At 49.5% G+C, this 12462-nt stretch overlaps 1 protein-coding gene across 1 annotated transcript in view; it reads left to right on the top strand.

Annotated features, from left to right (window-relative positions):
- ATG2B (autophagy related 2B) overlaps positions 1-12462 on the top strand; it is a 1105913-nt gene that overhangs the window by 203423 nt on the left and 890028 nt on the right. Inside the window, exon 11 of the mRNA XM_078660122.1 lies at positions 4152-4413. Within this exon, the coding sequence (XP_078516248.1) occupies positions 4152-4413 (262 nt within the window). The remainder of the gene's footprint in view (positions 1-4151; positions 4414-12462) is intronic.

Genomic DNA, 12462 nt, shown 5'->3' with positions numbered 1-12462 from the left:
TGGAGAGAGAGCAGCTGGGGATTATGATCCGAAATGGTCCTAGCTAGGTACTCAGTATGTGTCGCCATGTTAGCGGTGGTGTGGTCACAAAGAATCGTATCGATCCGGACATGTAGCTCATGGAGCGCGGAAAAGAAGGAATAGTCCCTATCCCCAGGGTGCTGCCCTCGCCACACATCCATCAGCCCCCATTCATTCTGCTATTCAATTCTCCGCCCCGCTACCCTATGTACCGGGGACTCAACCAGCGGCGGATGGGACCTGTCCAAGGCAGTATCTGTAACGGAATTAAAATCGCCTCCCAGTATTATCGGCCCCGCCAAATAATGTGCCAGTATACCTGAGATGGCGTCAAAGAAACGAGGTTGTTCTATATTCGGGGCATAAATGCTACAAAGCGCCACCTCTCGGCCATACAGCCTCCCTGCTACCCCCACATATCTACCCTCCGGATCAATTATCTGACTCGTAACCTGAAAGGGAGTCCCAGCCCTCACCCAAATCAGTACCCCCCTTGCAAACGCTGAGTATGCCGTGCCAAACACCTGCCCTCTCCAGCGCTTCTGCAGCGCCGCACACTCCAATTTGGTAAGATGGGTCTCCTGGAGCAACGCAATCTGAATCCCACGTCTCACCAAATATGCATGTACTTTATGACGTCGGGACATGGTGTGCAGTCCACGTACGTTCCATGTGATGCATTTCAGCTCAGGTAAAGTCCCCATTGCCACCCTTCCTCAGTATCACCCCCTCCACATCTCGCCAGCCCACACCAGCATCAGAAATACCCACCCCCCGAACACCCCATAAAACCCCCAACGCCCATTCCCCCAGAACAGGAACCAATAGCCACGCATCAGTCCCCATCCAAACCTCAATAACCAGATAAACAAATCTACCCTGCAGTAGCCACTACAGGTTGCCTAAGGGCAATAGGAATGTGGTAGTGTACCGAGAGGTGGCAGCTCCCGCCCCAGCCCCCCGCCCCACGATCCCGCCTTGTGGCATCTAACAACAACAGCGATCAAAAAGGTTACCATGCACTCCTGCTCTGTCAACAATAGTCCCCACGCCGTACTCCAAACTGGAGGTCATGCAGTTCACAAATCGTCCGCTGTGCGAGGTGTCACCTCCGGTCCTGCAATACTATCCACATCCGAAAATTCAGTCCCTGATTGTCTCTTGTCGTCGTCCGACGCCGACCCTCCAACCAAGTCCTCCGTCTGCGACCCTGTGATTGCCGCCGTTGCTGCCAGGGCCCCCTGTTTGTCCGCCGCCATTTGTGCCAGCAATAGGGCCTGTTGAGTCTTATGTCTCTTGCGGATGCGTTGTGATTGGCGCACCCTCGCCTGCTTAGGTCGACCATTCTCACCCTTGTTCCTGCGATCTGTTCCCGCTCTGTAGGACTCAAGCCAAGACCAAGCCTCCTCAGGCGTCAGGAAGAACTGTGTTGTGCCATCCAGGATGAATCGCAGCTTGGCCGGAAACAGCAATGAGTACTGAATCCCCTCAATTCTGAGTTCTTTTTTAACCGCTAAGTATGAGGCTCTACGTCGTTGTACATCCTGGGTATAGTCCGGGAAGATAGTGACCGAGCTGTTCTCCACCTTGAAAGGCCCCATGGAACGCGCATTCTGAATCAATAGGTCTCTGTCTTTATAGTGAAGGACACGTGCCACCACAGGTCTAGGCGGGCGCCCCAGCGATGGCGGCCTGGTCGGAACTCTATGCGCCCTCTCAAGTGTAAAGAAGGAGGATAACCCCTCCGGGACCACCTGTGTCCTGAACCAGTTCTCCATGTAGGTAATCATATCTGTCCCTTCAATTTTCTCCGGCAGGCCAACCACCCTCACATTGTTGCGCCGATTCCTACTTTCGGCATCCTCCGTCCTTTTCTCCAGCGTTGTCAGCCGTTGTAGCCCATCCTCCAGCTTTCGTTCTATTGTCACTACCGCTGGCTTCAGATCTTGCACGACTATTCAGTGTCTTTCACCCTATCCACCAGCTTCGAATGATCGGCCTTCAACAGGCCCAGCCCCGTCGCGACCTGCACGATGTCGTTATGCAGGGAGTCCTTGGTCGTTGTGATGCCTCCAGGATCTGATCCAGGCGTTTGTTCAGCCTCCTTTCAGTCTCCGTGCCCTCCACTACCTCTCCGCCATCCGGGGCGGTACTCTGCGCCGCTTCGTCCTCCCCTTTGGGTCTCGGCTTCATCGTGCCAGCCACTCTTCCCACAGTGCCGCCCGTTAATGTTCTCTGCTCCGGCCCGTCGTATTCGGGCAGCGATGAGCTCTCCGTCTGATGCCAGGAAAATGTCCCCAATATCGGACCACGCGTCGCACTAGTAGGGCGACAGTCCCTCCGTTAGTATGGAGCCGTTACCGCCGTCGCCCTTCGTGCAGCGCCGCCGAATCGGTCCCCGTGCCACTATGCCAGATATGGGCCCTCCTAATATTGGCTACTGCGGTAATGCCCAGCCCTTTCGCAAGTGTCCCACAGTCACCAGGTTCCGGGTCAGCACTATACTCCAGCTCCAGAGGGTCTTGGGATCTGCCCAGTTGTCCGTATCGGTTCTCCAGTTACAGGCGCTGCACTGCCACCGGTCCGACTCCTCACCCCTCCGATTCCCGGTTGCAGAGCGAGGTATGCTGCTTCCCCGCGCTATCCCTTCAGGCGGCCGCCAATTTAGGACTCCCGGCAGGTCTCGTCGGCAGCCGGTCGATAGCGCTCTCCCTGGTGCCCCTCCCGGAGCGAACCGGACTCAAGCGCTCAGCTGTTGCAGCCTCTCTCCCGCTTTTTGCGGACCGTGCGTCGCACCAACAGGGTGACAGTCCCTGTGTTGTCGTGGGGCCGCCTCCGCCGTCGCTCTTCGTGCAGCGCCGCCGAATCGGTCCCCGTGCCACAATTCTAGATATGGGCCCTCCTGATGCCAGCTACTGCGGCGACACCCAGCCCTTTCGCAAATGTCCCACAGTTACCGGGCTCCGGGTCGGCACTTCGCTGCACCTCCAGGGGGTCCTGGGATCTGCCTTGTTGTCCGTTTCGGCACTCCAATTACAGGCGCCGCACTGCAACCGGTCCGACTCCACACCCCTCCGGTTCCCGGCTGCAAAGCGAGGTACGCTGCTTCCTCCCGCTATCCCGTCAGGCAGCCGCCATTATGAGACTCCCGGCAGGTCTCGCCGGCAGTAGGTCAATGACGCTCTCCCCGGTGCCCTTCCCTGAGCGATCCGGACCCAAGAGCTCAGCTGCTGCAGCTTCTCTCCCGCCGTACACCAGCCGATCGTTACGCCGTTACTGCAGGCAGGCCAGCTCCGTGATGTGCTATTGTTCTGCGATCGCCGCCATTTTGGGAACTCCGTCTCCGCTCACCCGGTCTTTTTCTTAAAAGAAAAAACTCGCTCACTGAGCCCCTTTCCGCTGCGGTTTCGGCCTCGGAGTGTGCTCCTGATGTTCCGGCACAAGCTCCGTCACCATAAGCCACCAAAGATCCCGTTTTTCAGGATAAAAGAGGGATCGAGCGTGGAGCTACCGGCTCACGCCGCCTGCTCCATCAGCGCCCAAACCACGCCCCTTCGCCCTGCCTTCATGTACTTATAGCCAGGCAAACTGGTCTTGAGGACTGAAGCATCTATCCTGGCCAAGGTGGTGACCCCTTTCCATATGCTACAATCCATCACCTTTCACATCTTATTCCCTCCTCCCAATCCCACCAATGAGGAAACACTACTTTGGCTGAATCCTAATAGAGCGTTCAGTTATTATATCGACCCCATGAGAGAGATTAGGCCTTTTGGCTTTGTTCCTCTATATGGTAATGTAACTCCTCAGTCACTAGCAATGTCCTTATAATGTAAAGGAAAGGGGTACTTTATCCCATATATATTTATCTGCTTGTTCATTCTTGAGTCTGACTTTTTTCAGTTTTAGTAAAAAAATTAAAAATTGCTTAGTAATGTTACCAGTTTAAGCTTGTCTGTGTTTATGAGTCAGTGAAAGATTAAGAATAAAAGGCTAGTTTTTATAAACATGGAAGAGATGTTTTCACCAGTATTTGTATTGTTTATTACATGTCTAATTATATTAACTAAATATTTGCATATTAGAACCACCATATTTGACACTAAAATCAACTTTCTTCTATATTCCAGCCCTTCCATCACGATCAATCTCGTTGGATGAATCTAGACCAGAACTTGTTTTTAGGCTGGTTGTGGGCACTTTGTCGGTATCAGTGCTTCACATTGATCCTCTTTCACCGCCTGATTCCTCCTTGAACTTAAACCCACTAACACCAATGGCTCTAGACTACTTCAGCCAAATAGCAAAGATTGATCCAATTAAGTTGTCATCAGATGATTTCCTGTCTTTCCGAGCAGTGTTTGCAGAAGCTTGTGCTCATGACCACCTCAGGTACTATTTAATTTGCTCATGTGGACAAACTGAGAAACAGATAAGTTATCAGTGTCTTATTTTCACATTTCCTTATTGAAAATGCATTATTGGATTTTAATTACAAAAGAAAATGTGCTTGTTTATTGCTGCAGGTGTAGTGTTTTGCAAGTAAACCTATATCTATTTCTTCTGAACTATTTTTGATTTGTTTTTATTGAAGGTTTGGCCTGTTTCCAAGCATGTACAACAGCCATATGACAAAAGTTTATTGTGACTGTATTTGTGGGCCATGCTTTTTATAATTTTGATAGGTTCAGCTAACAGCTATCTATTGCAACAAGGTTTACAATGTGAAGAGATATCTCTGTTATGCTAAACATTTTAAAACACTTCCCCTGTTCCTAAACATTGCCTATAATCATGCTTGAAAGTCATTCTGCCAGAAAAATTTGCATGTGTAAGAAAGCCTTGGAATGAGGCCTGTGTCATATGAGAAACAGCTGCAAGCTTACCATCTGGGCAATACTAATTTTCTAAGTATATGCCCAGAGGAGTACATTTCATGAGGTAAAGGAGAAGTAGCTGATAGGGTCTTTTAAAATCCCATTTTCCTATGTTTACATGAAAAGAGTAAATTGTATGAGGTATAGGAGAAGTTACCACTTAGGTCCTCAGTCTTTGAATTTTCACTTTGTTGAGGAGGCAGATTTCAGATTCACTTTGTTCATAGGATGATGTGTGTGTGTAGGTGACAGTTAACAATTGGGAAATGGCAATATGGAGGTTAGGGAATGGTAAAGACATGGCACCAGGTTATTGAGGTCTCAGCTAATTGTATTATCATGTTGTCGTTCTGACCTCAAATTGGTAAGGGGGGTGTTCAGGTTCAGCCATAACTCTTGACATTTACTTTTAAAGCAACTTGTACTTTATATTACATACCTGATGGAGTCTTCTAGCTGCGGATTCCTTACCTTTGAATTTCCCAGGCGTCAGACTGGATCCGTAAACCTTTGCATTAGCAGTACCCCTGTGGGCCATTGGGTTGCTCCGTTCGGTTCCGTGTGGCGTCGTTGTTGCAGGATCTGATGTCGCTGTCATCTATATAGGTGTCACCCAGGCGCACTGACATCAGTTCTATTCTTTATACACTATTTAGCGCTAATCTGGCGAAGAGCTACTCCTTCGTGTCTTTTTGATAGACTTTTTTCAATGTTTTATCAAAGATTTTTCCTTCTGTGTGAGGATGACCTCTCGAAAGGTAGGTTTATGAAGTGTGGCACCTGTCACCGTGCCATGTCGGGTACCAGCCTGCACCTTGTGTGCTTATGGTGCCTCAAGCGCAACTACGACCCCAAGTCATACCATGGCATCGAAGGCTTTGAGGGAGCGGTCCTTAAAGCTGCTTGTGGCCCAGCAGTCGACACCATCCACCAAGACTCCTAGGAGGTCGCGGTCAGGATCGAGGAAGAGAAGGTCTTGGGACTGCTGCAAGAGCCCAAGTCTTCGTCATTGCACTCTAGATCCTCTGGACACTCGGGGAAGAAGCACAAAAAGAAGAAGTTTAGACAGACATTGACTTCACCTCGTCAATTGAGGATTGACAAGACAATTGAAGAACATAGACGTTCCTGGCACGGTTCTTCGGAGCCTTTGCCAGGTCTGACTCCCCCTCCCCCCCCTGTTTGCGGGAGCTGGAGAGACCCCCGCTCAAATAAGTTTTGCAAGGCCATGCGCCTAGTATTTAAGGTTGCCAGCCCCACCAGTGCGCCTCCCAGCCCCACGGAGTCGGAAGAGACTCCATCCTTTTCTGCCTCAGCTCCGGTGTGGACTCATGGATCTGATCTCGGATCCGGATTGGCGCCGGCCGTTCCGACATGACCTTCCCCAGCGTCGGTTCAGAAGGTGTCACTGGACCCTATAGGACACCAGTTAGAAACTCTTGGTGATGTACTGGACTGTTATGAGGAGTTTGCGGAAGCCAGTGGACTGGACACCTCTTCAGATACTTGTATGCTCTCTCCACCTACTGTGGCTACAGAGGAGGGAACATCTTATGCTATGGTAGTGAAGAGGGCAGCAGAGGTCCTTGACCTGTAGCTGCTCTTGCAGGTCAACACTAACCTCTTGATCAAAGTGCTTCAGCCTGGAGTTTCCTCATCCGAACCCCCTTTGCCCTTCAATGGTTGTCCTTCTAAGCACTTGGTCCAAGCCTAGCTGAGGGGCTCCTGTGAACGGGACAATAGCACGCCTCCATCACCCTTCCTCGAGTGATCCAAGTTTCCGCAGCCAAAATCCTATCCCTAAGAACTTGGTAGTTCAAGCCTCAAAATCCCATGGTGCGTTCCCTTCCGCTCCCCCAGACAGGAAAGCCCAAACGCACTTGGGAAGATGTTTTCTTCTGCCAGCCTAGAACTGAGGTCGCTGACCACCGCATGCTTTTTGGGCCATTTCTTGCATTCCTCATGGGAAACAGTTGCACACGTGCTGCAACAGGTCCTGGAGGAGGCCCGTGTTGTGCTCTCTCAAGCAGTCAGAGATGGGGTGGATGCAGCAAAATTCACCATTAGGTGTGGTCTGGATAAAACTGACTCACTGGGCAGAGCGGTTTCATTGACTGTGGCCTTGTGGTGCCACACCTGGCTGAGAACATCTGGCTTTTCGGGATATGTCCAGGACAACTTAATGGACATGCCCTTTGATGGGATTCCTCTTGTTGGAGTGAAGGCTGACTCTGCGCCGGAGCGCTTCATGGATTCGCAGGCTACAGCCAGTTCTGTGCGTCTCTGTGACACCTCGCCCTCAGTCTGCATTTCGCCCCTTTCGTGGCAATGGAAGGGGCTTTCAACTGTGTCAGCCATACCCCAGCCACCATCCTGCACAGGCTTCCCAAGTTGTGCAAGGACGTGGATGCAATGTATTTTGACCTCTTGGGAGGGGTAGCCAGATATCGTCCGCCACCAACCCCTGACAGCTGCAGGCCCTAAGTCCTCCAAGTTTGGGTCTGCAAGACCAAGGGTGTCCAGTGGCAGTCCATAACATCGGACAAATGGGTCTTGCAGATCATTCGGAGGGGTTACTCCCTTCCTTTGCAATCTTTCCTCACCCCTTTACCATCATCTCAAGAATGGCTGGCGGTGAGCCTCTCAAAAAGGGTATTAGGCGGTTCACTGCCATGGCACTACTGTTGGCTAGACGTCAAGTCTCTCTTCATTGGGGCAGAGCTCGCTTCCCGACCATTAAGGAGTGGCTGTGTGATCTACTATACTGCACTACAACAAGTGATGACTATGCTGCACTGCTGCCACCAACCAATAGGCCCCTGGACATATGGCAACCACTCAAGGACTACTTGCTGGTGTACCCTTTGTTTGAGAATTTAGAATGATCCAGTGGTTTCTTTGAAACGTCTGGAAGGCCAAGCTACCAGGTCCTCCTCTTTTCTGCTTTCCCTTTTCTTTATTGCCCCCATCCCCTCTCCTGCCTGACTGCTAATGCTGGACGATCTCTGCGGATCTGTTGCTGTGTATCTTTTGGACTCTTGCCTCAACTACACCTTTATTTGAACGTATGTACCGTACATGCACTGGGATTTACTACTGATTATGTGTATTGTATTGCTCCGCAGTTGTTGTAGTTTAATTTTTGATATATGCAATGTTTTTGCTTTTGTGGCCAATCGGACTATATTCGAACATCACACAGTCTAAGATCTGTATGTAACATTGTCTGTCTTTATAAGCAATAATAAAAATAAATTGACAAAAAAATAAAAAGAATGGCTGGCGGAGGATCATCTTATCTTGCTCCGAGAGGAAGTTACAGCTATCCTGGCCAAGGGGGCTGTAGAAAGGGTTTTGATATCAGAAGTAGGCAGAGGTTGTTATTCCTGATAATTTCTGATACCCAAAAAGAACAAAGGTCTTCGTCCTATTCTCGCCTTTCGAACTGTCCATCTCCTTCTCAAAAAGGAGAAATTGAAGATGCGCACGTTGACTCAGATCTTGTCCGTCCTAGACCAAGGAGACTAGCTGGTAGCATTGGACATTCAGGATGCTTATTTTCACATCCCCATCCTGCCTGCCCACAGGCGTTACCTGCGTTTAGAGGTAGGCTACGAGCACTTTCAGTTCACTGTGCTACCCTTTGGCCTTACTAGCGTCCCTAGGGTGTTCACCAATGTGATGACGGTGGTTGCCGCTCATCTGTGCAGGTTAGGTGTTTCAGTTTTCCCCTAACTCAACGACTGGCTGTTGAAGGCGTCCTCGCCCCAGACTGTGGTTTCCCACCTCCAGACTATGGCAGACCTCCTGCATTCACTGGAGTTTACTATAAACGTGCCAAAGTTACACCTGACTCTTTCTCAGATGCTCCCTTTTATCTGAGTTGTTCTGGACACAGTGCAGTTTCGGGTTTATCCTCCCGAGCAGTGAGTCCAGGATATTAAGGTTATGATACCGATTTTTCAGCCTCTTTACTGGATTTCGGTGAGAATGACTGAGGCTGCTGGGCCCTTATGGCTTCCTGCATCCTGTTGGTAAATCATGTCAGATGGTGTATGCGTTCTCTGCAGTGGGACCTGAAGTTCCTGTGGGCGCAGCATCAGGGGCATCTCTCTGATGTGGTGTGGATCTCCGAAGGAACTGCAGTGGTGGCTTACGAACTGTGATTGGGTCCGAGCCAGATCCCTCTCCCTTCTTCAACCCGATGTCACTCCTGGGATGGGACGGCCACTTGAGAGAGGTGGAGAACAGAGGACTCTGGTCTCCGGTGGAATCAACTTGTTGGCGCTCCGGGTGATCCGACTAGCATTGAAAGCATTTCCTCCCTCTTGTCAACGGGAAGTTAGTGCAGGTGTTCACGGACAACATCACTCCATGTGGTCCTGCAGCAAGCAGGGCGGCGTGGGGTCGTAGTCTCTTCGTCAAGAGGCCCTGCGTCTCTGGACATGGTTGGAACAGCAGGGCATAACCCTGGTGGTTCAACACCTGGCAGGTTCTCTAAATGCCAGGGCAGACAATCTTAACCGTTGATGTCCAGTGGATCATGAATGGCTTCTCTAGTCAGAGGTGGCGCCGGGTCTCTTTCAGCAGTGGGGAGAGCCTTGGTTAGATCTGTTTGCCTCGAAAGAAAATGTGCATTGTCCGCAGTATTGCGCTTTGGAGTTTCCAAGGCAGCTGTTGCTCGGCAATGGTTGGGCAGTGGAGCTCAGGCCTCCTGTACGCCTTCCCGCCAATACCACTCCTGCCCAGAGTTCTCAAAAGATCAGGAACGACTGGGCCCAAGTCATTTTTGTGGCTCTAGAATGGGCACTGAAAGGTTGGTATTCTGAGCTTCTGAAAATGAGCATCGATCCTCTGATCAGGTTGCCCCTTCGAGAAGATCTTCTGTTGCAGCAGCAGGGCAGGGTTCTCCACATGAACGTGTCATCTCTCCGCCTCCTTATGTGGAGATTGAGCACTGCAGTTGATAGCTTTTGACCTTCCTCCCAAAGTTTATACATTTATTCTGGCAGCCAGGCGGCCTCCACCAAAACGGTATACGCCTGCCATTGGCAAAAATGTGTAAAATTATGTGCAGAAAAGTTTATTGACCCTCTTTCTGCCTCTCTTTCTGATGTTATTCTCTTTATTCTTAAACTTGCCTGTCAGTGCTTTGCTCTTGGTACTCTAAAGGGTTTCTTTCTAGCTTTCCTGCGGCTGTCTGAGCAGCCTTCTTTAGTCAAGTCCCCTATTTAAAATAGGTTCCTAAAAGGGCTTGTGCATATGTTTCCCTCTACGCCCTTCATTATGCCCCAATGGGATCTGAACCTTGTTCTCACTTAACTCATGTGTGCTCCTTTTGAACCACTACATAATTGTCCTCTCCGGTTGCTTACCATCAAGACAGCATTTCTAGCGGCAATATCATCTGCCCGGAGGGTGAGTGAGCTGAAGACTTCATCATCCATGCCTCCCTATCTCATGGTATTCCTGTACAAGGTGGTGCTTTGCACTCTGGCCTCATTCCTACCCAAGGTGGTGACCCCATTCCATTTGGGTCAATCGGTCAAACTGCCCACCTTTTATGCTCCTTCACATCCCTCTAAGGAAGAGTAGCGACTCCATCGTCTGGACCCAAAAAGAGTGTTGTCTTTCTACCTTGACCTCACAAAAGAGTTCCGGGTAGACGACCAACTCTTCGTGGGCTATGTGGGAGCTAAAATAGGCCAGGCAGTACAGGAGCGGTACATTATGCCCAGAGTCGTACTCTGTATAAAGATCTGCTGTTCCCTGGCTAAAAAGCTTCCTCCTGAGGGCTTAAGAGCACATTCCACCAGAGGGAAGGCTGCAATCACAGCATTAGCTTGTGGGTTGCCAGTCCTGGACATCTGTTAGACAGCAATGTTGGCTTCCCTGCACACATTTTCTAAACACTATTGCCTGGACAGTCAGGTCTGTAGGGATCGGAATTTTCCAGCTCGGCCCTGCTGGACGTTTTAGTCTAGTAATTTCTCCACAGCCCACTGCCCGGATGGTATGGCTTGGGTATCTATTTAAAGGTACAGAATCTGCAGCTAGAAGTCAGACGAACTAATTACCTTTGGTAACGCTTTATCTGGTAAGGAAAATATCTAGCTGCAGATTGCTTAAATTCCCACTGTAAGAGGCTGGCTTAGTATATAGTGCAAACTTATTTAAGTGAAACACCTTGCACTAATCCAGACAGCCCTTATAGTTTATAGTTATTTTAGTGGACTTAGACAACCATAGAAAGCTCTTTAAGTGGTAGCTGTGGAGAGCAGCCGTCAAGCTTATCTTGGGGTGTTAAGCAGCTACTTTGACCAAATCTAATCATGTAGTGTAAGTTAAACAAAAAAAAAACACACAGTGAACATATAAAAATAGTTCTATTTATTACACAACACTCACTAACACATTGATATATCTCCTACCCGGTGATATAAATGCAAATACACAATATTACTTCAATTGCAAATAGGTAGTTAAGCACAAAATACAGTGGTCTCCAAAGGGAGACTAAACTATATACTAAAAAAGTGGAATGCGAACTGCGACTGAAGTCGGGACTTGGACCAGGAGACTGAAAGGAGCTGGGAGCACAAGGAACCACCCAAGGTAAGTATCCAGGATCCCCACGGAGGCTGTATGCAGCGTGAAAACACAGCTGCATGTCCATTAGAAGTCAGCGGGGAAGTCGCAGTTGCAGTTTTGAAGAAGGAGGACCCCAACACCAATTGTGCCACTCACATCGTCGTGGCGTCGATGTGAGGGGCACGATTGGTGTTGGGGTCATCCACCGGAGCAGTTGTGTTCCTTGGAACGCCACCCCCCAGACGTCAGGTCGAGTTTAATTTCTCAATAAACTCGTATTTGTCACCCGTGTTGGTGGAACTCCCTCCACATGGACCTAAATTGATTGGTAAAGTGACTATTACCCTTGTAGCACCAGACTAAGGTAAGGGGGTACTATATGAGACTGGGACAGTCAGACGTCCTGAAGAAGACCAATGTGACCGACCATTTGAGGGCACGCATAGGTCGAAACATGTTGACTGTAGCAGTAAAGGAGGGGTGTTAGGAGGTCCTAATATCCTACCTTATCACCACCATCCGTAACCTAGTTTTAATCCTGACCTTGGAACCTATCAATAAAGTTATACTAGGTATCCAGGAGCCAGTTTTAACCTCACTATTCCCTACTGCAATTTTTTGTTCTATCACTGTACCCAGTCCTGGATTGTCATTTCGTGTTGTGAACACTGTTGTCACTTTCAGTTTTGTGTTGTACTTTGTTCTTGTATTTTATATTTCCCCTCCCTATGCTCTGCCCGGTGCGTGGCTATGCCTGGGCGTCGCAGCAGACCCGATGATGAAGCATGTCACACACATTGTGTTTGAGTGAAGGGAGTTTTTCATAATTCACAATTGTGTCACTGCTTATACGCCTCTGTATATGCTTTTCTTTCCTCTCCACCCCTTTTTGTGTATATTAGATTTACCTTTAGGGGGTTTGGGGTGGTAGAGTTGTGTGTAGACCCTCTCCCCTTCCATGTGTGAGTAAATG

Source organism: Lissotriton helveticus, chromosome 9 (assembly GCF_964261635.1).
Source record: "Lissotriton helveticus chromosome 9, aLisHel1.1, whole genome shotgun sequence".
NCBI lineage: Eukaryota > Metazoa > Chordata > Amphibia > Caudata > Salamandridae > Lissotriton > Lissotriton helveticus.
This window is presented reverse-complemented; position numbering and strand designations above follow the sequence as displayed.